Source organism: Oryctolagus cuniculus, chromosome 3 (assembly GCF_051225735.1).
Source record: "Oryctolagus cuniculus isolate XC-2025 breed Fujian yellow rabbit chromosome 3, ASM5122573v1, whole genome shotgun sequence".
NCBI lineage: Eukaryota > Metazoa > Chordata > Mammalia > Lagomorpha > Leporidae > Oryctolagus > Oryctolagus cuniculus.
Window position 1 is genome coordinate 67,191,690 of NC_142869.1, and position 26,862 is coordinate 67,218,551.

The following is a 26,862-nucleotide window of genomic DNA, read 5'->3' on the forward strand; positions in this document are numbered from 1 at the left end:
TGCAATAACTAACAAAACCTGAAGTGATAATTACTGTAAATTGAACTCTGTGTTATTAAGATAACTTTGTTTTCAGGTAGTAGGATTTATATCAGTTTATAGAGTATTGAGGATTTGTTAAAATATACCACAAATATATCATAACTTTTTTTTTTTTTTTAATCCAGACAGGTGATTTGGCTTCTGCACAGTTAGGAGGACCACCAAATCGATGGGAGGTTTTGTCAGCCACGCCTACAACTATAAAAGATGAAGCTGGTAATCTAGTACAGATTCCAAGTGCTGCTACTTCGAGTGGGCAGTATGTCCTTCCCCTTCAGAATCTGCAGAATCAACAAATATTTTCAGTTGCACCAGGATCAGATTCGTCAAATGGTACAGTGTCCAATGTTCAATATCAAGTAATACCACAGATTCAGTCAACGGATGGTCAGCAGGTTCAGATTGGTTTCACAGGCTCTTCAGATAATGGGGGTATAAATCAAGAAAGCAGTCAAATTCAGATCATTCCTGGCTCTAATCAAACTTTGCTTGCCTCTGGAACACCTCCTGCTAATATTCAGAATCTCATACCACAGACTGGTCAAGTCCAGGTTCAGGGAGTTGCAATTGGTGGTTCATCTTTTCCTGGCCAAACCCAAGTAGTTGCTAATGTGCCTCTTGGTCTGCCAGGAAATATTACCTTTGTACCAATCAATAGTGTCGATCTAGATTCTTTGGGACTCTCGGGCAGTTCTCAGACAATGACTGCAGGCATTAATGCCGATGGACATTTGATAAACACAGGACAAGCTATGGATAGTTCAGACAATTCAGAAAGGACTGGTGAGCGGGTTTCTCCTGATATTAATGAAACGAATACTGATACAGATTTATTTGTGCCAACGTCCTCTTCATCACAGTTGCCTGTTACGATAGATAGTACAGGTATATTACAACAAAACACAAATAGCTTGACCACTTCTAGTGGGCAAGTTCATTCTTCAGATCTTCAGGGAAATTATATCCAGTCGCCTGTTTCTGAAGAGACACAGGCTCAGAATATTCAGGTTTCTACAGCACAGCCTGTTGTACAGCATCTACAACTTCAAGAGTCTCAGCAGCCAACCAGTCAAGCCCAAATTGTGCAAGGTATTACACCACAGACAATCCATGGTGTGCAAGCCAGTGGTCAGAATATATCACAACAAGCTTTGCAAAATCTTCAGTTGCAGCTGAATCCTGGAACCTTTTTAATTCAGGCACAGACAGTGACCCCTTCTGGACAGATAACTTGGCAAACGTTTCAAGTACAAGGAGTCCAGAACTTGCAGAATCTGCAAATACAGAATACTGCTGCCCAACAAATAACTTTGACGCCTGTTCAGACACTCACGCTTGGTCAAGTTGCAGCAGGTGGAGCCTTGACTTCAACTCCAGTTAGTCTAAGCACTGGTCAGTTGCCAAATCTGCAGACAGTTACAGTAAACTCTATAGATTCTACTGGTATTCAGCTACATTCAGGAGAGAATGCTGACAGTCCTGCAGGTGAGTCTTCAGTTATATCATGCCATAAATATGTCCAGATAATATGTAGGGAAACTTTGTATTTTAGGTGTTTATCAGCATCTGGCCCTTGTTATAGCTCATGATATGTTTTTCAATGTTTATGTAAAAGTAGACATCAAGTTATCTTCAGAATTGTTCATCTTTGAAAGTTTGTAGCATTTGAAGTTCAGAATCCATTTTACTGTTGTACCAATAACATTTGTGGTTTTTCCTTACAACATTATATTTGTTTTGACTTTTCCTTGGTATTGTCAAGCATTATAAAATGTTTGGTTTGCAGGTAGGATGTCTTGGTTGGCCTTGGTGTGATGTGGGTTAAGTGATTAGTGCATTGCATATTTGCTTGGGGAATTAGGTTGGCACAGTGAAAACATGATACTCGGAGTAAAGAGGACTCAGCCTCTAGCTATCTGTGTGATTTTTGGCCAACTTTTCTCTTGCAAACTTGCTTTCCTCATTGTGTAAATGGAAGTGTTGGCCTAGATAATATATGGTACTTTTTATTTAGACTGGGAGTGGGGAACCTTTTTTCTGCCAAGGGCCATTTGGATATTTATAACATCATTCGTGGACCATACAAAATTATTGACTTAAAAATTAGCCTGGTATACTGAGTTTTGAGTGCTGCCTGCATTTGCTTTGGCAGGGACAGACCAAAATAATTTTCTGGGCCTTATACAGCCCTTGGGCAGGTTGTTCCCCACCCCTGTTGTAGACCTAAAATTAGTTGGTTCTTTGATATTGAGTGTTAAAACTTAGCTGTGCTAGAAATAACTATTAATAGTATGGGGAATGATTTTAGAAGTGTAGTCTCAAGATGTGCAACATTCAAATTATAAAGTTTGAAAAGAACTATTGTTGCTCTATTGTTATTTGTCTAATTTAGCATTTTATTGAATGTTTTGTTATGCACTAAATCCTGAACTTTATTACTTTAGCTTTTCTAATTTGATTTGAGTTTCTGTGGAGATGTTCTGTTACAGCCTTTCACTGGGTCATTGATTCCAAACTCTTAATTGGGTCATTTGACTTGAACTGATCGAAATAACTCCAGTCAGCATTTAGAGATTACTTTTATTCTTTTGAGAAATTTGTGGTGTAATGCTTAGAAGATTGAAATTGTGCAGAGCCTCAGGTCTGTATCTGGAAATCCCCTAATTTTGCAGTTGTGCCTTCTGTAGGTGTAGTTTAGAGGAACAGTTCTCAGTGTGATCAGTGGACCCCTGATAGGGCCTCAGAGTTCTCCTGTCAAATTACTTTTCATGATAGACTAAGAAGTCATTGGCCTTTTTCACTGTGTTGACATTTTCACTGATGGTGGTGGATCAAGCTTAGTCCTGTACTGGTGGTTGCTGTATTCTTGACCATGCGCTTAACAGTTGAAGAATTTCAGTTTCACTGAAAAATGACATTGATGAACTGGTAAAAATATTTTTACTAAATTTTCACCTTGAGTACTGTGTGTCTTTAAAATAATAGCTTTATAGTGTATAATTCACATGCCATAAAATTCATCCTTTAAAGTATACAATTCAGTGGTTTTTAATGTAGTCATAGACTTATTTAACCCTTAATACTATCAAATTTTCATCACCCCAGAAAGAACCCCATATTTGCTAGCAGTGACTCCTCAGTCCTCCCCCCTGCTCAGCCTGGCAACTATAATCTACTTTCTGCTTCTTTAGATTTGCTTTATCTGCATTTGCCTGTTATTTCCTGTGAGCATAGTGTACAAAACATGGCCTTTAGGGCCTGCTGCCTTTGATTTAGTAAAATGTTCTCAAGGTTTGTGTGTGTAGTAGCATGTATCAGGAGTTTATTTCTTTTTATTGCTGAATAACATTCTGTTGTATGGATATACCCCACTTATTTACCTGTGACGGACATTTGGGTTGTTTATATTTTTTGGCAATTATGAATAATGCTGATATGAACGTGTGTATAGTTTTTGTGCAACACATTTTCTTTCGGAGTATATAATCTAGGAATGGATTGCTGGGTTGTATGTTAATTGTGTATAACTTCTCGAGTTAATTGCCAAACTGTTTCCAGAGAATGCACTGTTTTGTGATCTCAGCAGCAATGTATGAGGGTTCCAGTTTGTCTTGTCTCCCCACTAATGCTTATTATTGATCATCTTTTTTATTACAACCATTCTATGGGTGTGAAATGGTGTCTCATCATGGCTTTGATTTGCAGTTCCTGCTGCATGTCTTTATCGTTTTCTTTGTGATGAAATGGGAAGTATGCTTCAATAAAACATTTCCGTTGCCTACTAAATTAGGATAGGTGTGTTTGAAAAAAAGTACTTCTATCCCTTTTTGTGTAGTTTGTGAGTTGTAAGCAAAACTAGGTGGTATTTTCATGAAAGTTTTTACTTGAAAGAATGACAAACTGTAGCTATTTTCTCAAGCAAATGAAGTGAGCCTGTTGCAGGAAGTCATGGTATTTGCAGTCAGTGATAAAATTTTGGCATTCCAATAAAAAATGGAGTTTTTAGAAAAGTATTTATTCGGCCAGCGCCGTGGCTCACTTGGCTAGTCCTCTGCCTGCGGCTCTGGCACCCCGGGTTCTAGTCCCGGTTGGGACGCCGGATTCTGTCCCGGTTGTTCCTCTTCCAGTCCAGCTCTCTGCTGTGGCCTGGGAGTACAGTGAAGGATGGCCCAAATGCTTGGGCCTTGCACCCGCATAGGAGACCGGGAGGAAGCACTTGGCTCCTGGCTTTGGATTGGCGCAGCGCCGGCCCTGGCGGCCATTAGGGGAGTGAACTAACGAAGACCTTTCTCTCTGTCTCTCTCTTTCACTGTTTACTCTCTCTCACTGTCTAACTGCCTGTCCAAAAAAAAAAAAAAAAAAAAGTATTTATTCATCTGAAAGGCCAAGCAACAGAGGGGAAGAAATCTTCCATCTGTTGTTTCTCTTCTCAAATGGCAGCAACATCCAGGTCTAGGTCAGGTGGAAGCCAGGAGCTGGGAATTGCATCCTGGTCTCCACGTGGGTGGCAGGGTCCCATACACTTGGGTCATCTTACACTGCCTTCCAAGGCACATTAGCACATTAGTGGAACAGTCCAGATTCATACTGTTGTTCTAGTGTGGGGTGCTGGTGTCTTAAGTGGCAACTTAATCCTGTGCCATGATGCCAGCCCCTGAAATTAGAATTTTGGGAAACTATACCATGAGCTTGATGGCATCTTACTAATTTTTTCCTGATAAGATGGGTTGGTGATATTACTAAGTAGGATTTTCTTGATGTTGTGTTACAATGAGATGTGCCAGTACTTCCAAGATGTGTATGAAAGCTCAGTGAACCAGTGTTTTTCAGATGACCAGCTCATTATGTTCCAAAACCAAACTGATATGGTTCAGATTCCACATTCTAACTGACCTTTAAGAAAATGCCACTAGAAGTTGGTGTTGTGGTGCAAAGGGCTGAACTGCTTCTGCAGTGATGGTATCCTATATGGGCACTGGTTTGAGTTCTGGCTGCTCCACTTCTGATCCAGCTCCCTGCTAATGTTCCTGGGAAAGCAGCAGGAGATGGCCCAAGTGCTTGGGTCCCTGCACCCATGTGGGAGACCCGGATGGAGCTTATGGCTTTGACCTGCCTGTTGACGCTGGTTGAGCAGTGAACCAGCGGATGAAAGATTTTCTCTCTCTCTGTCTCTCTCTTTCCTTCTCTTGTGTAACTGTCTTTCAAATAAATTGAGTAAATCAACCTTAAAAAAAAAACACACCAAAAACCTGCCAGTTGTCAAACTTGGTGTACTATTATAAAACATCCATAACAGGGTTGGCACCGCAACTCACTAGGCTAATCCTCTGCTTGCGGAGCCGGCACCCCGGGTTCTAGTCCCGGTTAGGGCGCCGGATTCTGTCCCGGTTGTTCCTCTTCCAGTCCAGCTCTCTGCTGTGGCCCAGGAAGGCCGTGGAGGATGGCCCAAGTGCTTGCGCCCTGCACCCACATGGGAGACCAGGAGGAAGCACCTGGCTCCTGGCTTCGGATTGGCACAGCACGCTGGCTGCAACACACCAGCTGTAGCAGCCACTTTGAGGGTGAACCAATGGAAAAGGAAGACCTTTCTCTCTCTCTCTCTCTCTCTCTCTCTCTCTAACTCTGCCTGTCAGAAATAAATAAATAAATAAATAAATAAATAAATAAATAAAACATCCATAATAGGCTGAAATGTCAAGTTATTCCTCTCTTTTGCAGCTTATGTGAGACTAGATACTCTTCATATGATTCAGCCCAAGTCACATATTATAAGAGGTTGAATGTAAAAGCACATCTGAGACTATAGATGCCTTCTTTTAATCTTGGTATTAAAGAGATTTGTAAAAATGTGAAATACTGATTTCTCTAACCTTTATTTTTGGAAAACAGCTTTTTATAAAATGTTTATGTTATCTGTAAGATTTATTTTTAAATGAGCTTAAAAACAGATTTCTGTAATTTCTAACCTTTTAAATACTTAATTTCTAGTGTAAATAATCATAGTATGATATATACATATATACATATATATGCTTTATGTACAAAAGTTTTGGGGGCTTCAGTAATATTTAAAAGCTTAAAAGGAGCCCTGAGACCAAAAAGTTTGAGAATAGTTTTTATTTACTTATTTATCTGAAAGGCAGAGTTACAAGGTGGGGTTGGAGCCGGCACCGCGGCTCACTAGACTAATCCTCCGCCTTGCGGCACCGGCACACCGGGTTCTAGTCCTGGTCGGAGCGCCGGATTCTGTCCCGGTTGCCCCTCTTCCAGGCCAGCTCTCTGCTGTGGCCCAGGAGTGCAGTGGAGGATGGCCCAAGTACTTGAGCCCTGCACCCCATGGGAGACCAGGAGAAGCACCTGGCTCCTGCCATCGGATCAGCGTGGTGCGCCGGCCGCAGCACACCGGCCACGGCGGCCATTGGAGGGTGAACCAACGGCAAAGGAAGACCTTTCTCTCTATCTCTCTCTCTCACTATCCACTCTGCCTGTCAAAAAAAAAAAAAAAAAAAAAAAGGTGGGGTTAGGGAGGGGAGAGAAATCTTCCATCTACTAGTTCATTCCGCAAATGCTTGCAACTGCTGGAGCTGAGCAGACTCGCAGCCAGGAGCTTCTTTCAGGTCTTTCATGTGTGTGCAGAGGCCCAAGCACTTGGGTCATTTTCCACTGTTTTCCCAGGTGCATTAGCTGGGAGTTGGATTGGAAGTGGAGCAAGCGAAACATCAGCTATAGCCCATATGGGATGCAGGTGCCACAGGACCTGCTGTGCCATAGTGCCAGCTATGAGAACTGTTTTTTGAATCAATTTTAAGTCTGTGTGAAGTTCACATTATAGAGTTCTATACATGGTTTTTGTGCATTTGGTCATGTAATTAGGTTGGTGTTAAGTACTGAGTGCTTCAGTAATTTATTTTCAAAGCCGTTAAAATTAAGAATTAAATACAAAATGGAATTTTTAAGTGGTAATTTAGTTTATTTGAAATAGTGACCAGAAAGGGTAATGTAAAGAAGTCCTCCAGAAAGGTCATTAAATTTGAATTTTACTCCAGTTTTAAAGGAATAAAGAAAGAATTTGAGAAAGTAAGTTAATACACAGTATATTTAGTAAGAAAAACTAAGAAGTTCCCATTTTGGGGGTTATTAGGAAAACTTTCTCTCGGTCTTTTTAACTGGCAAGAAAGATCTTTTAAAAAAGATTTATATATTTCAAAGGCAGAGGTGATGGAGAGTGGGAGACAAAGATCTTTCATCCACTGATTCACTTCCCAAATGACTGTGGCTATTGGGTCAGGCCTAGGTCGACAAAGCCAGGAGTCAGGAACTCTGTCTTGAGTCTTGCATATGGGTGGCTGGGCCCCAAGCACTTGTGCCATCTTGTGCTTTCCCAGGCCATAGCAGAGAGCAGGATCGGAAGTAGAGTAGCTGGGACTCAAACCGTTGCCCATATGGGATGCCAGCACTGCAGGCAGTGGCTTTAGCTGCTATGCCGCAGCGCTAGCTCCGTTAAGATCTGTTTTCAGTTAACTTTGTACACATGATTAACTCTGTACTAAATAAAGAGTTCAACAAATATTATGAAAAAAAATGTTCCTCAACAGTCCAAAGACTCTCAAAATTATCAATTTCACTTCTGTAGATTACCATATATGTGCTCTGTTAGTTACCACAGATCAGGGAGAATATAGGGTATTTGTCCTTTTGGGACTGGCTTATTTCACTAAGTATAATGTTTTCTGTTGGGTCCATTTTGTTGTTGCAAATGACAGAATTTCTTTTTTTTTTTAACTGCTGTGTAGTATTCCATGGTGTATATATCTCATAATTTCTTTATCCAGTTTCCAGTTGACGGACATTTGGATTGATTCTGTATCTTAGCTATTGTAAATTGAGCTGCACTTGTTTTTAAAGTTCTCTTATGGGTGGGTGAGGTGGCTGCTGTTTGATACACTGGCATCCCGTATTAGCATGCCAGCCTCATGTTGGAGTACAGGGTCAAGTTCTGCTGCTCCGCTTCGGGTTCACCTTTCTTCTGATGTACCTTGGAAAGCAGTAGAAGTTGGTCCAAGTGCTTGGGCCCCTGCCACCCTAATGGGAGACCTGGAGGGCGTCGGAGAGTGGTACACTCCTGCCTTGGCTTGGCCACACTGTTGGCGGTCATTTGGGGAGTGAACCAGTGATGGAAGCTCTCTGTTTCAAATTTACTCTTTCATTTAAATAATTCAATCAGTCATCTAATCCTCTTCCTCCTCATTTCTCTTTTTTTTTTTTTTTTTTAAGTTCCCCTTCAACCGAGATGACTTCTATTCCAGCCCTTTTAAGCAGTAAATGTGACTTGACCCTTTCCCTTGTGTGGGGTACTTTTACTCTTAGGAGCCAATCTTCATCTTCCTTGGGACATAAAGCCCAACTATCCGCAACCTGCAGTCCCTCTCACTCGTGAAATTTCTTTCCATTTCTGGCCCACTGGGAAATGCATGCTGCTTTTGAGATTGTCTTTGTAGTCGTATTCATCATTGCTGTGTATTTGAAACTGGGAGGAGGCAAAGTATGAATTTATGTATCTTCCTATTATCTTTTGTAGATAAGAAATTATCCAAAATTTCAAAGACTTAGTCCCTCAAATTTTGGTGTGCTACCAGATTTTGTTTTCTCTAAATAGTTTTACCCTTCAAGACTGGGTATATTTAAAACGCAGTCAGGTTATAGAAGGCATTTCTTCTCTAAAGCAAACAACTTAGGGGCCAGGTCTGTGGTACAGTGTGTTAAAACCCTGTCCTGCATCGTGGACATCTCATATGGGTGCTGGGTCAAGTTCTAGCTGCTCCACTTTGATCCAGCTCCCTGCTGATGCACCTGGGAAGGCAGCAGAGGATGGCCCAAGTCTTAGGGCCCCTGCGTCCACATGGGAGACCTAGAGGAAGTTTCTGGCTCCTGGTTTCAGCCTGGCCCAGCCCCAGTTGTTGCTGCCATTTGGTAACCAGCGGATGGAGGACCTCTCTTTCTCTACCTCTCTCTACCTCTATTTTCAAATAAATAAAATGAATCTTTAAGAGAAAGCAACTTAATGTTTAGAATTCCCCATTATCCATGGAAAACTGGCTAGTGGCAGACTAATTGGTATCTGTACTTTTTTTCTGTAATTAGAGAAAGAAGCAGTACAAAAACTTAGTGCACCTTATATGCACCTACTGTGTCACTGTTTAGGTGGTGGTGTTGTGTGTTTTTTTTTTTTTTTTTTTTTTTTTTTTTTTTTTTTTTTTTACAGGCAGAGTTAGAATAGTGAGAGAGAGAGATAGAGAGAAAGGTCTTCCTTTTGCCGTTGGTTCACCCCCCAAATGGCCGCCACGGCCAGCACGCAGCACCGATCCGAAGCCAGAAGCCAGGTGCTTCCTCCTGGTCTCCCATGCGGGTGCAGGGCCCAAGCACTTGAGCCATCCTCCACTGCCTTCCTGGGCCACAGCAGAGAGCTGGACTGGAAGAGGAGCAACTGGGACTAGAACCCGGGGTGCTGGTGCCGCAGGCGGAGGATTAGCCTAGTGAGCCGCGGCGCCGGCCTAGGTGTTTTTGTGTATATTATTTTTTGAAGGCCTTTTTTTTTTTTTTAAGATTTATTTATTTTTTTGCAAGTCAGAGTTACACACAGAGAGAAGGAGAGACAGAGCGAGTGGTCCTCTGTCCACTGGTTCATTCCCCAATTGGCCACAACGGCTGGAGCTGCGCTGATAAGGAGCCAGGAGCTTCTTCTGGATCTCCCATGTGGGTGCAGGGGCCCAAGAACTTGGAACATCCTCCACTTCCTTCCCAGGCCATAGCAGAGAGCTGGATCAGAAGTGGAGCAACTGGGACTTGAACTAGGGCCTATATTGGATGCCAGCACTGCAGGCAGTGGCTTTACCCTCTATACCACAGTGCCAGCCCCTGAAGCTTTAAAAAAAAATTTCTTTTTTTAAGATGAACAAATTTCATGCATTTCATATATATAAATTAGAATTCTGGATTGATGTACATCACCTCACAGGTGATTTTGTCTTTCCTTTTTCTTAAATATTTACTTATTGATTTGAAAGTAGGAGAGACAGAGATTTTCCATCTGCTGGTTCACTCTCCAAATGCCTGTAACAGCTGGGGTTGGGCTAGGCCAAAGCCAGGAGTCAAGAACTCCCTCCAGGTCTCCTGTGTGGATGGCGCTTCTTCCCAGGTGCATTAGCAAGAAGCAGTCAGAAGTGGAGAAGCCAGGTCTTGAAACAGGCTCTCTGATATGGAGTGAGGTCTTGAGCTAGGCTGTGGTAAAGGATGTCCGCTTCCCAGGTGGACTCGAACTGTGTTCTCCGATAACAGTATGTGGGCATCCTAAGTGCCAAATTAACTTGTTGTACCGCAACACCCACCCCTCACTTGTGGTTTTGTTAGAATGCTTTCTTTGATGCATTGTTCTATATTGCCATATTTTAAACTAAGAGAACTTGATTATAGCTTGTTTTTTAAATTATGTGATCATTTTAGTATTCTTGATTTTTTTATCCAGTTTACTTTATGAGGGTACTTAACATGTGACACTTTTTTAAAAATAATTCTCTGATGAGTACCATCATCCTCCCACAAACTAAATTAGTCCATCATCATTCATCCACTCAACGGATGTTTGAGAATATAGTGGTTGTTTGCAATAGAGAAGAAGACTAAGTCTGTACTCGCTTGAATCTTGTGTTCTAGTGGATAAAGACAGATAAGCATAAATGATCATTTTAAGTAGCTGGTGTTATGAAGAAAATAAAACAGGTTTATGGAATATTAGGAAATATGAAAGAACCGTGGAGGATGATGGACGGTGGTTATTTTAGATATAGTGGTTAAGAAATACTTCCTCATAATGAAATGCAGTTGAACTGAATGTTGAAAAAGGAGCCTGTAGGCCAGGCACCGCGGTTCACTTGGCTAATCCTCCGCCTGCGGCGCCGGCACCCTGGGTTCTAGTCCTGGTTGGGGTGCTGGTTCTGTCCCAGTTGCTTCTCTGCCAGTCCAGCTCTCTGCTGTGGCCAGGTGTCCAGAGCTTAGTGAATGTGGGATCTTAGAAAATGAGATTGGAACAATCAGGGACCAGATAATATAAGCCACGGGGATTTGGATTTTATTTAATTTTTAATAGGAAAACATTGGAGGGTTTTGAGTATGGGAATGGAATAGTGTGTTTATGTGTTAAAGAGATCGTTCTGGGGGCCGGCGCAGTGGTGCAGTAGGTTAATCTTCTGCCTGTGGAGCCGGCATCCCATATGGGTGCCGGTTCTAGTCCTGCTTGCTCCTCTTCCAGTCCAGCTCTCTGCTGTGGCCCGGAAGGCAGTGGAGGATGGCCCAGGTGCTTGGGCCCCTGCACCCGCATGGGAGACTGGGAAGAAGCCCCTGGCTCCTGGCTTCGGATTGGCGCAGCTCTGGTCGTCGCGGCCATTTGGGGAGTGAACCAATAGAAGGAAGAACTTTCTCTCTCTCTCTTTCTTTCTCTCTCTAACTCTACCTGTCAAATAAATACATAAAATCTTAAAAAAAAAAAAAAAAGGTTCGTTCTGGCAGTTCCCTGAGGCAGACTTTAAGCACAGGGCTGACAGTAATATTGGCAAGAAAGGATAATGAATTTGGCTAATCTAGTAATAAGGAAAATCTGGGGGAGGGATGGGCTAAGAGGGGATTAAGAATTCTGTTTTGGTTTTGTTAAAATTCGAGTTGCCTATTAGATGCCTAACTGGATAGTTCAAGTAAAAAGTTGAATATCAAAAGCTGATGGTCAGGTTGGGGTAGAGATTAATGTATATAGATGTGACCATATGAAATTATTCCTGTTTTAGCTTCTAGTAGGAGTGACAGCAGTTAGAAATATTTTAAGTCCCTTCCGCCCCACTTTAGGAAGAATATTGGAATAGGAGCTGGTAGCTGGAGGTACCTTGGTTGAGGGAGAGTTTTTCTGGGAGTTTCTCAAAAAATAGGAAGCCAATGATGCAGGGCAGGTGGTATAATAAAGTTGTTTTTAGGAAGGCAAGATGAAATACAGGACATAAGTATATAGATTAGGCACAAGAGTGGAGATAATCATGTTACAACAGGGAGGACACAGGATAGATAGAGCTTTACAGATGCATATAAGTTGATGGAGAGAGAGTTCTTGGCATAGAGTTTCTCATTTCCTTTTGTGATATGAAGCTTGAATCGGGGCAAGTATTTTTGAGAAGGAAGGTGGTATATGAAATTAGCATCTGAGAATCGGAAAGTGAAATGTAGAATTGCAGCATTACTGGGCACCCACTTAAATGATCAGCACAGTTGTTTTTACTCGTTACCTTGATCAGAATCTCTTGGGTGGAACCCAGGAGTCAGTATTTTTTTTTTTTTTTTATTTAGTTATTTGGGAGGTAGAGTTACAGAGAGAAAGGTCTTTAATCCGCTGGTTCACTCCCCAAATAGCTGCAATGGCTGGAGTTGGGCCCATCTGAACCAAGACCGGGAGCTTCTAGGTCTCCCACGCGGGTGTAGGGGCCCAAGCACTTGGCCATCTTCTGTTGCTTTCTCAGGCCATTAGCAGAGAGTGTGATAGAAAGTGGAGCAGCCAGGCCTTGAACAGGCACCTATATGTGATACCGGCGCCAGAGACATAGGCTTTGCCCTACTACACCACAGCGTGGGCCCCTCCAGTTACCTTTAGCTGTTGGGGTGCATGCGCAGGGTTAATTGTTTGCTCCCTTGGAAAATCCTGTTTTTTATTTCCTCTGCCATGTTTTTGTGATCTCTTCTCCATTCTCATCCCCTCCTTAAAAATTAGTTTTTAACAGATTCAATGTAGTTCATAGATATAGTTCTGAGAATACAGTGATATTTCTTTCATCCCTCATCCCCCCCCCCCCCCTTTTTTTTATTTGAAAGGCATTCTCATTTTCTAAGTCTGGCTCTGACTGGTTTCCTAGGCCATTGTAAAAACATCTGATCTGTTTTCCATATCTCTGATCTTTCCTCTTTCCAGCCCATTAAAATTTTTTTTTTTAATATTTACTTCTTGAATAGGTGAATATCTGTACAAGACACAAATTCAGTTATAAAAAGTTAGCCTCTTTCCCTCCTTATCTTGATCCCTTAGTTCTTCTCCCTAGAGTTAACTATTGTCTTTTTTCCTAATGTGTAAAATATCTCTGGTGTAAGGATACAATTACAAACATTGCTAAGCCTGTATATTCTCTGCCATTCCCTGAAATTGTACCATTCTAGACTTGTTTTTCTGAATTTGATAAGTTTTAAGTTGGATTTGTTGCTTACAAATATACAACAAACTTTTTTTTCCCTCATAATCAGGAATTTTTAAAAAAATTTATTTATTTGAAAGGCAAAGTAAGAGAAAGAGGGAGAGATAGATGAGATCTTTCATCTGCTAGATTCATTCCCCCAATAACTGCAATGGCTGGGGCTGGGCCAAGCTGAAGCCAGGAGCCTGGAACTCCATGAGTGACAGAGGACCAGGTACTTGGCGCTGTCTTTTTCTGCTTTCTCAAGGGCATTAGCAGGCAGCTGGATCAGAAATAGAGCAACCAGGACTCATATGGGATGCTGGCATTGCAGGTGGCAGCTTAACCTGCTGTGTCACAATGCCAGCCTCAGCAATCTTGTTCTTATCAGTGACAGTGACAGTATTGAAGAGATGTCTTGTAATTTGTTTAGTAAGGTCCTTACTGATGTATATATTTTTAAGAAGATTGATTTATTTGAAAGGCAGAGCTGAGAGTAAGGGATCAATTGATCTATCTTGATCTTCTGGTTCACTCCCCAAATGGTTGTTACAGTGGCCAGAGCTGGGCCAGGCTGAAGCCAGGTGCTTGGAACTCATTTGGGTTTCTCTTGTGAGTGCAGGGTCCCAAGCACGTGGCCATATTCTGCTGCCTTCTCAGATGCATTAGCAAGGAGCTGAATCAGAAGTGGAACAGCTGGGACTTGAACCAGCACCCATATGGGGAAGCTGGTATTGCACATGACAACTTAACTTGCTGTGCCACAATGCTGGCCCCAACTGACCTGTATTTAATAAACTTATACAAATGTATTATTATTTTACTTGGAACAGTATGTATCTGACACACATTTTTTATGTTTTTATTTTAATACATCAGTTCTAGTTCCTAGGTTTAAGGACAGAGGCATGGCCAGCGCTGTGGCTCACTAGGCTAATCCGCCACCTGTGGCGCCGGCACACCGGGTTCTGGTCTCGGTAAGGGCACCGGATTCTGTCCCGGTTGCCCCTCTTCCAGTTCAGCTCTCTGCTGTGGCCAGGGAGTGCAGTGGAGGATGGCCCAAGTACTTGGGCCCTGCACCCCATGGGAGACCAGGAGAAGTACCTGGCTCCTGCCTTCGGTTTAGCACGGTGCGCCGGCCGCAGCGGCCATTAGAGGGTGAACCAATGGCAAAGGAAGACCTTTCTCGCTGTCTCTCTCACTGTCTACTCTGCCTGTAAAAAAAAAAAAAAAAAAAAAGACATAGGCATTTTAATTTTGGAAAATATTAAGAACTGTTACAGTATCTCCTTTATATCACTCACTCTCCCTAAGCACAGAACATGTTGCTGTTTTCTGTAAAATCTTCATTGGGTGCCAGTGTTTGGTGAGGGCCTGTTTCCAATATTGGAGTGCCTGGGATCTATGCCTGACTGCTTCTGCTACTGAATCCTGATCCCTGGTGTAGACCCTCAGAGGCAGTGATGCTAACTCAAGTGGTAGAGTTCTTTTTTTTTTTTTTGACAGGCAGAGTTAGAGAGAGAGACAGAGAGAAAGGTCTTCCTTTTTTCTATTGGTTCATCCCCCCACAAGTGGCCGCTACGGTTGGCACACTGCAGTTGGCCCACTGCAGCTGGTGCACCGCGCTGATCTGAAGCCAGGAGCCAGGTGCTTCCTCTTGGTCTCCCATGCGGGTGCAGGGCCCAAGCACTTGGGCCATCCTTCACTGTACTCCCAGGCCACAGCAGAGAGCTGGACTGGAAGAGGAACAACCGGGACAGAATCCGGTGCCCAACCGGGACTAGAACCCGGGGTGTCGGCACTGCAGGTGGAGGATTAGCCAAGTGAGCCGAGGTGCCGGCCCTTGTGGTAGAGTTCTTGCCACCCATATGAGAGACCTAGATTGAGTTCTAAGCTCCCAGCTTTGGCCCAGCTCAGTCGTGGCCATTGTGGGCATTTGGGGAATGAGGCAAAGGATTGGAGCTCTCTCTATATGTCTCTACCTGTCAGATAAATAAAAATTATCCCAAATAAATAAATAAAAACCAAACAAAATCCTAGAAAGAAACAACTTCACTGACTGTCATTGCCTTTACATCAGTGTCTGCAAATAAACACAGAGATTTTCTTGTGTGCTAAATAACTGGAGAGAACAAAGATGACTGTGATAATGCTTGCTTTGAGGTTGCCTGATAACCTAACAAACAGCTCAGTGGATTTCTCCACCTCTGTACTGTTGCTACTTTGGGGTTAGTGTTTCTCTGTGCTGGAGTTTGTCCTTGGCTTAGGATTCTTAGCAGCACTCCTCACCTTTGCCTTCAGATGTTGAACAGCCCCACTCCCTAGCTGTCACAGTAAAAGCTGGCTTCAGACACTGCCACATGTCCCCTGGCGGACAAAATCCTCCCTCCACCTCTTAATAGCCCCTGGCTTAGATGATGTATTAATAATGAAGTACAGTGCATAGAGTAGAGGAGTAACTTTCAGGTTGACATCTTCTAAAGTTCAGCTCACATGTGACCTCATCTTGTAGCCTTTCCTGCCTTCTTTAAATTACTGTTTAGTAGTGCTTGTTTCCTTTGTTTTGTAATATATGTAGTCAGCAGTGTTTAATCTCTGGAATTCAGCAGTCATTTCTTACTCTTTTTTTTTTTTTTTTTTGAGAACGGATAAATGAAGAGCTGTCAGTAATAGATACAGAAAAAAACAGATTTTGATGGTAATGTATACTGTAAATTTTACTGTTTGCTTTGTTCAAACATGTGAGATGTATGGTATTTATTTCATACCATTACCACTTGTGTAATTGTGTTAAATTTGTAGTTTTTAGAAGATCCTTGACTTTAGAATTCTGTTTTAGAAACCAAGCTGTAATAGGGGGGAAGGAAACCTAAGAGAAGCAGAAGGAATTTTAGATTGTCCAACCTGCTTCTGAGGGAATTTCATAGAAGAGTGTTCATAGAGAACTTTGTCTCAGAGTTGTTTTTAACACAACAGACTTCATGTATTTATACTTAGCATGATGAGAAATTAAAACGTCTAAGTTCTTTCTAAGTAATACATACCAAAATATTTGTGGATGAGATACTGTGTCTGAGATTTGTTGGAAAATAATATGGAAGAATTTTGGGTTATAGAGGAACAGAATTGTCACAGAGTTTATTGAAGCTACGGGTGATGGGTCCATTGTGATATTCCCTATTGTACTTTTGCTTGTTATTTAAGATTTTCTGTAATAAAACACTTTTGAAAATGTTTTAGCTGTTCATGTTTTTGATGATTGAAAGTTTTGGATTATTGGACTTTAAAGATTTATTTATTTATTTATTTGAAAAGCAGAGTTACAGAGAGGTAGAGGTAGAGGTACAGAGAGAGAGAGAGAGAGAGAGAGGTCTTTCTTCCGCTGGTTCACTGCCCAAATGGCCACAACAGCTGGAGCTGGGCTAATCTGCAGCCAGGAGTCAGGTGCCGCCTCTGGATCTGCCTGTGTGGGTACAGGGGCCCAAGGATTTGGGCCATCTTCTGCTGCTGTCCCAGGGCATAGCAGAGAAGCTGGATTGGAAGTTCAGCAGCCAGGACTGGAACCCGTGCCCATGTGGGATGCTGGCACTGAAGGCGGCTTCACCCACTTTGCCATAGCAGTGACCCCTATTAGACATTTTTAAAAATAAATTTAACATACAAGTAAGATAAACTTTAGATTTTGTGCCCAAATGCCTGCAGTGTTTGAGTTAGTGACCCTTGTTCATAGTAACAGCTTGGGCAGGGTGTGAATACTTGATTCATATGTGGGAAGAGGATTTTTGCTTTTGTGATGGTCTTGAAGATGGATTTTTGACTGTTCAGACTATAGAAGATGTTCCTGCTTTATCTCTTGTATTATGAAGAAGATATTTGATAAACTCGTGGGGACTGAACTACAATGAAACGGACTTGTTTTTTTCTTGAATTTCTTGAATATGAAGGGGAAAGCCACATACATTTTTCGTTGTCCAAAGATCTATTTATTTATTTGAAAGAGTTGCAGATAGAGAGAGAGAGTCGAGTCTCCTCTCTGCTGGTTCACTCCTCAGATGGCCACAGCAGCTGGAGCTGTGCTGATCCAAAGCCAGGAGTTTCTTTCGGTTCTCCCACATGGGTGCAGGGGCCCAGGCACTTGGGCCATCTTTTACTGCTTTCCCAGGCCATAGCAGAGTTGGATTGAAGTGGAGCAGCTGGGACTTGAACCGGTGCCCATATGGGATGCCTGCACTGTGGGTGGTGGCTTCACCCCCTATGCCACAGAGCAGACCCTCACATACATTTTTATAAATACTATTGGTACTTAGATTTTGTTAGCCTTACTTGGCCAAAGGGATAGTACAAGCTCAAGAACTTGAGAGGAGATGAACACGTTTCTTAGAGTAACCCTTTATCTGGTCAAGTAAGTAGTACTTTTTGTATATTAAATGTATGAGAAGTGTGTACGTGTTCATACTCTCAAACTTACTGATTTGTTGAGGGAGATACATACAGCAGTAATCAACAATATAAACCCATATCAACTAGCAGTGTAAATCTGTGTAAGTGGGAATAGGAGCAGTTTATCCAGGAGACAGTTGCATGGCTGAGCATTACCTCAAAAATGGTTTGCAAGGTGTTAGGTATTAAGTACTTTATTAAATTGCTTATTAGCAAGTTAAAGTTTCTGAGAAATCTGTGGAAAATAAGCTTGACTACTCAAGCAAGTAAAGCAACATCTTTTTCCTTTTCTTGATTGTACTTTTGTTCAGATTAGTATTTACTTGGGTTAATTATGAGGAGCTACTAGGAGAAATGCTGTGGTAGCATGCGTAGAAGGCTGGGCCGTTTGGTGTCTTGTGGCTGGTAGGGCACATGTATTTGAGAAAATATGCTGAGAGTATAGAGCATTGAATACCAATGGTAAGGATTTTACCATTTTTAACTTGACTTAAGGGGCTGTTGAGGTTTTAAACAGAGGAATAACATGAATTTATCAAGAATTGGAAGATGTACTCATTTCAGGAATAGGCTAGAATGAGAAAAAACTAGAATTAAAGAAGATAGGAGGCAGCTTTAATTATATAGGAATAAAATAATGAAAGGAAGAATTGTAGACATTTCAAATCATGAGTATATAGGATTTGTGATCAGCTATTGGGAACGAAAGTCATGAATCCATTGTTTAAAGAAAAGTCATTGGCAGAGTTGTGAGGGGAAATTGATCTGGAGTTTTTGGTAGTAGAGAGAGGACAGAGCTAAGGACAAAAGTGGAATTCTCTAGGGTAGAGAGGTGATGACACAGTTGAAGTGATGAACATAGCTAAACTGAGGTGAAGGAGTTACAAAAAGAAAGATGTGTTGGGGGACTTTGGGTGTGGAGTGGGGACTATCTAAGTAACTACTAGTGTATTAGCATGAGAAAAAAACAAGGCAGCGAAATGTGTGCATTTTCTGTCATTTCTAAGATCCACCCTACCCCAGTTCTACTTTTTTGACTGAATTCTTTTTTTTCCCCTCAGTTTCCCCCCCTAAGATATTATTTTAGGATAATAGTACTTTAGTGGGTAACATATTTTTGTGGGTAAGAGGAAAATAGTACTTCTCTTTCCCTTGACTATTGGAAGGTTTAGTTTATACTTAGTGGATAGTTTTGGTTTTGGTTGTTTTGTTGGTTGGATTTTGTTTTTGTCTTATTTTCCCTCAGAAGAGGCTCTACATGAGTTGTCTATAAATAGTTCTAAGCAACTATCTCTGCTGCTTTGACAGAACTTGTTTTATTCTAGTCTGATCATTAATAACTTTAAAACAACTTTAAACCTTGATCTTAACTGCTGTATGAAACCAGTCCATTTGTACTAATTGTACTAATTGACACTTATACATTTATTTGTACTAATACATTAATTGTACATTTGTACTAATACATTTATTTCCTAAACAAAGTTTGCTGTTATATTTACATAAGCCTTTCCTTGTAATGCTCATTCATTACCTACCACTGATAGCACTTAATTCCCAGTTCTTGCCTATAATTCAACCTTTACCATGGGTCCTCCAATATGCCAAAGTTCTATCTTGAATGTAGAAGTGAAGATGAAATAGAATGTAGGCATTTATTTTTAGGAGAAAAAGGTTTTAGCTTAGAACTATGAAAGCAAAGTGTTAAACTTTGAAATTTTGAATAAATAGTGCACAGTTGATTTTTATGTTACATTGTTAAATGGCAGGAATATTAACTTGTAAAGGCTATATGGAAATCATTTGAACGTTTGTAAATAACTTTAGTTTTGATTAACATTTCCCTTATTTGCTTCTCTTTTCTGTTTTAAGGTGTATTGTGACTTTTTTTCTCCCATTTAATTTGTCTTCAGTCTGCACCTGGTTTAATAACAATCCCTCAGGAAGGCTTGGTAAGAGAAGCATTAAAGAGGATTTGAAGTACTTGTTTGCTCAAATGAAATAAAAGCAATAGTATTTGAGTTTATTTACATCTTTTTTCCATTGCTTTCACCTAAAAAATTGTTGAAAGGAAATTAGGTTTCATAGTAAAGAACTTAATTTGACCTAGAGTCACTATTTTATCTGGGTAGTAGTAGAAGCAGTTTACTCAAGTAGCTAACTATGCTACTTTTTTCTTTTTTTTTTTTAAAGATTTATTTTATCGGCTGTAACTCTGCCTTTCAAATAAATAAATAAATCTTTAAAAAATTGTTATTTATATCTATCACAGGTCAGCTGAGAGTATAGTGCATGATTCACATACTAATCAATGGTAATACAAGAGTCACTATGGGCCAGCACCGCGGCTCAATAGGCTAATCCTCCGCCTGCGACGCCAGTACCCCAAGTTCTAGTCCCAGTCGGGGCGCCGGATTCTGTACTGGTTGACTCTCTTCCAGTCCAGCTCTCTGCTGTGGCCCTGCAAGGCAGTGGAGGATGGCCCAAGTCCTTGGGCCCTGCACCTGCATGGGAGACCAGGAGGAAGCACTTGGCTCCTGGTTTCAGATTGGCGCAGTGCGCCAGCCGTAGCGGCCATTTGGGGGGTGAACCAATGGAATGAAGACCTTTCTGTCTGTCTCTCACTGTCTAACTCTGCCTGTCCAAAAAAAAAAAAAAAAAAAAAAAGATTTATTTATTTGAAAGAGTTACAGAGAGAGTTAGAGAGGTCTTCCATCCACTGGTTCACTCCCTAGATGGCCCAACGGCCTGAGCTGTGCCAATCCAAAGCCAGGAGCTTCTTCCAGGTCTCCCACATGGGTGCAGGGACCCAAGGACTTGGACCATCCTCCACTGTTTTCCCAGGCCATAGCAGAGAGCTGGATCGGAAGAGGAGCAGTTGGGACTAGAACCAGTGCCCTATGGGCACCGGCGCTTCAGGCCAGGGCTTTAACCCACTCCGCCACAGCGCCGGCCCGAACTCAACTACTTTATCATTTTATTTGCTTTTTGAAACAGGTTTATATCGAGGGGAAAAAATGGAAATTAAAACACATTCTTTAAAAATATAGCTTGAAAGTTTTAAACTATGAGTATAGTAAGTCATCAGTACTGTCTGTCTACCTAATACTTCTCTTCCTGATACACTCAAGTTGGGTGTAACTAACTAGCTTGCTTTGTCAGTGAAATAGGCCATAGTGACTTTTTTTTTTCTTTTTTTCTTTGACAGGCAGAGTGGACAGTGAGAGATAGAGAGAGGTCTTCCTTTTTTCCGTTGGTTCACCCCCCCAATGGCCGCTGCGGCTGGCGCACAGCGCTGATCCAAAGCCAGGAGCCAGGTGCTTCCTCCTGGTCTCCCATGCAGGTGCAGGGCCCAAGGACTTGGGCCATCCTCCACTGCCTTGCAGGGCCACAGCAGAGAGCTGGACTGGAAGAGGGGCAACTGGGACAGAATCCGGCGCCCCGACCGGGACTAGAACTTGGGGTACTGGCGCCGCAGGCGGAGGATTAGCCTATTGAGCTGCGGTGCTGGCCCATAGAGACTCTTGTATTACCATTGATTAGTATGTGAATCATGCACTATACTCTCAGCTGACCTGTGATGGATATAAATAACAATTTTTTTAAAGATTTATTTATTTATTTGAAAGGCAGAGTTACAGAGAGGCAGAGAGAGAGAGAGAGAGGTCTTCTATCTGATGGTTCACTCCCGATGGCCACAATGACCAGAACTGCACCGTTCCAAAGCCAGGAGTCAGGAGCTTCCTCTGGGTCTCCCAGTTGGGTGCAGGGGCCCAAGGACTTGAGTCATTTTTTTTTTTTTTTTTTTTTTTAGATTTATTTATTTATTTGAAAGAGTCACACAGAGAGAAGGACAGGCAGAGAGAGAGATGTCGTCCATCCGCTGGTTCATTCCCCAATTCGCCACACTTGGGCCATCTTCTACTGCTTTTCCAGTCCATAACAGAGAGCTGGATTGGAAGGGCTACTGCTTTTCCAGGCCATAACAGAGAGCTGGATTGGAAGTGGAGCAGCTGGGACTCGAACTGGCAGCCATATTGGATGCTGGCACTTCAGATGGTGGCTTTACCTGCTATGCCACAGCAGTGGCCCCTTGATCCATCTTCTACTGCTTTCCTAGGCCATAGCAGAGAGCTGGATGGGAAGTGAAGCAGCTGGGACTGGAATCGGTACCCACATGGGATGCTGTCACTGCAGGCGGCTGCTCCACCTGCCACGCAGCGGCTTTACCTGCTATGCCACAGTGTTGCCCCAAATAAACTTGTTTTAAGTCACTGAGATTTCCAAGAGTTGTAGCCACTTTAGATTTGCCTTGCACTGTCTTATATGATAGCCACTGGTTCTGAGATGGCATTTGGCTTTTGAAAAGTGGCTAGACTTAAGATTGACTGTAAGTATAAAATACAAAGTGAGATTTGAAGATTTGGTATAAAAATAGAGTGTGAAACCTTGCAAAAATTTTTATATTGATTGCAAGTTGAAATTATTGGAATAATGGATTAAAGGAAATAGTATTACAGTTAATTTCACTGTTTTTACCTGTTTTCCTATGACTCCTAGAAAGTTTGAAATCATGCAGTGACTTGCATTTGTATTTCTGTTGAACAATACTTAATACAGCTTGTCCTGACTAAAGTAAAAATTGATATAAAGAAGAGTATGCGCTAACAGAAACCTCAGTTGTGGTATTGGCTTAAGGATTAGGCAGCAGTGAAACTGATACTAGAAGCAGGGAAGATGGCAATGCAGCAGAGGAATATTTGATAAAATGTGGCTACAGTAACTTGGGAGACAAGTAATATAACTGATGGATTTGCAGCTTTAGGGGATAAGGTTGCAAAGCAAATGGTATGTTAACTGCTTTTGGCATAATTTGACAAGAGATACGAGTAGAAATGAGTTAGAAAATTATTGATTTACAAGTAGGCATGAGCACGATGCTAATTCAGAAATTTGGGGATTTGTAGGATTAGAAAAACCAACTGCTACCAATCAATGAAAGATGAAGCTGAGAGACTTTTGAGCAAATCAGTACAACTCAGTCTTTTGTCAGGTATCTAGTTAAGTTTATAACTGTCACTACCATTATTAAAACTTCTGAATAGATTAAAGTGACTCAGAATTAAGGTCTACTAAAGGGATAGTTTTTTTCTGTTGGGTTAATGGAAAGAGTCTAAAAATGTGGATTCCTTCGTAAAGCCATGGAAGCTCAAGCTACCCCCAGATAGAGAGAAATGGTCTTCATGTGGCAAGACATATATATATATATATATATATATATATATATATATACACACACACACATATACACACACACACACACACACTGTAGATCTAAGAGACATTTAGAGGCATTTCTTAGAAAAATTGTGGTTATAGGCATTTGTGCTTGGAACCAACTAGAGTCAAATAAGTAAGAAGCTTTTCTGAGTTTTTCAGAGTTGTGTAGCCAGAGAAGCCACATGCATGGACAGAAATTTGAACAAAGTGTAATTTCGAGATTTAATGATCTTGCTGTCTATCCCATCCCTCCCTAACCTAGTTTTGTGCTGAGAATTCTTCTGGGCTGAAGACACTCTTAGGTTCACTCTTGGTGGAAGAGAATAACAAACAGCAAACCCCCTAAGAGGGCAGAGCCTAGGAGCATAGACATGGAGACGCCCCTCCCAAGAATCAGAGCCTTCCTTACCCTCCAAGGCAGAGGAGAGCCCTTGTAGTAGCCAGCCGCTCAGTGGGGTGATTGTTGTGTCCTCCCTTTTATTGGTAGCAGCAGCGGTGGTGGTGGTGGTGGTGGTTATAATTAACCTTGTTCTGTCATTGTTTACTGTGTGTTTGAAGAGAGGTAGATATCCTGGTTGTTTTTGTAAATATCAGTAGATCTCTTTGAAGAGGGATCGCGTTTGGACCTGATCTTGAAGTTATTTCCATTATCACCCATATATTCTGGCCTTTGAGCTTAGTGCTGTGACTAGATATGTGAGTTCCCTTCTGGAGAGAGGGGACAGATGTATTTTGCAGGTAGGAAGAAAAATAAATTACTTGATCAATGGGGATTTAGGAGTCATGATTCTTCATAGTCTGCTTCTCTTCCAAGCATTAAACAGCATTTTCATTTCCAGTAAATCTTGAAGTCAGGCATGGCTGTGTGCCTTTTTGTGACCAGTAAGATGTGAGTTGGAAGTTGAAGAGCGTGTGACTTGCTATGTCCCTTTACCTTCCTGGAAAGCTAGTCAGGGAAGAAGGTGTCAAGTCGAGCTCATTGTCAAGGGGCTGGTAGAGCAGATCTTTTCCTGCCAATCTGAATTGGACATGTAAAGTTAGTGAGAAGTAAACTTCTGTTGTATGAAACTAGTTAGGTTTTGGGATTGTTTGTTAGCACAACCTCACTAGTCCTGATAGATGTATTGTTATAATTTTGCTTGCTTGGGGCTGGCTTGCGTCCCTGCTGCTCCTCTTCTGATCCAGCTCTCTGCTATGGCCTGGAAAAGCAGTAGAAGATGGCCCAAGTCCTTGGGCCCCTGCACCTGCGTGGTACACTTGGAGGAAGCTCTTGGCTTCAGGTCAGCACAGCTCCAGCCGTGGTGGCCATTTGGGGAGTGAACTAGCAGAAGGAAGACCTCCCCCTCTCCCCCTCCCCTCTCTCCCTCTCCCCCTCTCCTCCTCTCTCCCCCTCCCCCCCATCTCCCCACCACCACCTCTGCCTCTGCCTCTCTGTGACTCTGCCTTTCAAATAAATAAAATCTTCAGAAAACTTTTTTGCTTGCTCAATAACTCTTTGGATTGAATACATTGAAATTTGAGAGCAAAAAAAAAGTATACAGATTCTAAAATTGCTAAGATTAGCTTTTTGCCTTATAGTTATTGTAATAGTCCACACCTTGACTAACTACCCTCTTAAGTAGATAATATGACAGTTTACTTAGGTAGAAGACATAGGAAGGAAAACTTTCAGTTGACGCTTGTAGTATTCTAACTAGAAGTTAACTGTTTAAAGCAACCTACTTGTGATTTACTGAGTCTTATAAAGCACTGTTTTCTGTTTCTGATGATATCACCCCATATTATCATTGTTTACTATCTACTGTAATCCTTAGGAAAAACAGACCTTCTGACACATGATTGAAGAAAGAGAACTTTATTTTTTTGTTTTGTTTAAAGGCAGGATTTTGTTTTTTAATGATGGGGGTGAAGAGGGGACCGTAAACTATGCTTTTTTTTCCCCCTAGTCCACAGGAGTAGTGGCAGCTACATGAGTTTTAATTCAGTGCTAGAGTGGAACTGTTTCCTCAGATGAAGCCTTAGGTGGAATGCCAGTGTACAAAACTGATCTTAATTGACAGCTCTGATTTATATGAGGACCTGGGATCCCAGATATGAAGGCATGTTAGAAAGTTCTTGGGGAAAAATGTGACTAAAAGATGTTTACTGCAGTGCAAAAAATTTTTGAAATGCACATAGAGTTCTTCAGAGTATGCATTTTCCATGAAAGACCCCTCATATTTATCTTCTCTGCTGACATTTTACAGTAATCATTCAAGGAACTGGTTTTGAAATTGCTGTGAAGCAGGTATAGCCACTATGGCCATCTTCATTTTGGTGGGGTTGAGTTTCTTAGGAGTACCTCAGATCCTTTTTTTTAGACTTGCTTTTTCTAATGCTTATATACAGTATTAACGATCCTGGCTGATTTCCAAGTTTAAAATTGTGTTGAAGAATGTATATTAGAAAGAATGATGTAAATGGTGTCCTGGGAGACGAGGGAAAAAGAGTTCACATCATCAGAATTGGGAAGAACGTAGAAAAACAAGTAGGTAAAAGAAGTCAACATTCTGGAAGTTTTTCGTGTAGAGTTCTTGTCTAAACCATCAAATTATTTTTAATAATAAACTGGAGTCATTAAACAAAGAAATAATTCTGAGTTCCCTGCCAAGGAAAGTAGACAAATGTATAATTCATTCTGGAGAGATTTCTCTTCAAATTGTGGTAACCTGTTGTTATCTGGTAATTACCCTCAATAATTCAAGCTGTGAAGATTTTGAATTTTAGAAGTTTTTGATGTATTTTTATTTTTGATACTTTTAAAGTATACAGATAGTAAAACAGAAGTAAGTAGTAAATAATACTTTCTCAAAATTTAGTTAAGATGTTTTATATTTAAAGCTTATAGCAAAGAATTGTTCAAAATTTTAAAAAGTAAGTGTGTATTATCATATGTGCCATTACCATTGTGCTTCAACAAATTATAAGAATAATGTATAGCCGGCTCCGCGGCTCACTAGGCTAATCCTCCGCATTGCGGCGCTAGTCCTGGTTGGGGCGCTGGATTCCGTCCCGGTTGCCCCTCTTCCAGGCCAGCTCTCTGCTGTGGCCAGGGAGTGCAGTGGAGGATGGCCCAAGTACTTGAGCCCTGCACCCCATGGGAGACCAGGAGAAGCACCTGGCTCCTGGCTCCTGCCATCGGATCAGCATGGTGTGCCAGCCGCAGCATGCCGGCCGCGGCAGCCATTGGAGGGTGAACCAACGGCAAAGGAAGACCTTTCTCTCTGTCTCTCTCTCTCACTGTTCACTCTGCCTGTCAAAATAAATAAATAAATAAATAAATAAATAAATAAATAAATAAATAAAGTATAGAATCTAAAAAGCATAACTGAAATCTGTTCTGAAATGTCTGTTTTAAATATTTGAAAGAGACTTGTCTTGCAATATGCAATTAGAAGAGCTGGTAATGGAATTAATGTGGTGTCTGTTTTTGCTTCTTGGTAAAATGAACCTGGAGGAAAATATCAATTGGGTAGACTCTATGAAAATTGAGAACAGGATTATGAGAGGCGAGGTTTTAAAATCATGTTTATTTAGCCTTGTGGTTGAGACACCAGATGGGACACCTGCATTGCATACCAGAGTTCCTGGGTTGGAGTCTGGGCTTTCTGCTGATGTACACTCTGGAAAGCAGCAGATGATGGGTCAGCTAGTTGGGTCACTGCCAGGTGGGAGACCTGGCTCCAGGGTTCTGCTAGGCCCAGCTCTGGCTGTTTCAGGCATTTAGGGAGTGAACCAGCAGATGGGAGCTTACTGTCTTTCTCTGCCTCTCAAATAAACTAAAATGAATAAGAATTTTAAAAAA

The 26,862-nt window shown here is 41.6% G+C and overlaps 1 protein-coding gene across 4 annotated transcripts in view; it reads left to right on the top strand.

The window, feature by feature from the left end:
- The window catches only part of SP3 (Sp3 transcription factor), a 63,213-nt gene that overhangs the window by 10,043 nt on the left and 26,308 nt on the right, over positions 1-26,862 (top strand). For all 4 annotated transcript variants that reach the window (XM_089328141.1, XM_051848509.3, XM_051848510.3 and 1 more), the window contains one exon: positions 168-1,527. In XM_089328141.1, the coding sequence (XP_089184267.1) occupies positions 744-1,527 (784 nt within the window). In that variant the 5' untranslated portion in view covers positions 168-743. The remainder of the gene's footprint in view (positions 1-167; positions 1,528-26,862) is intronic.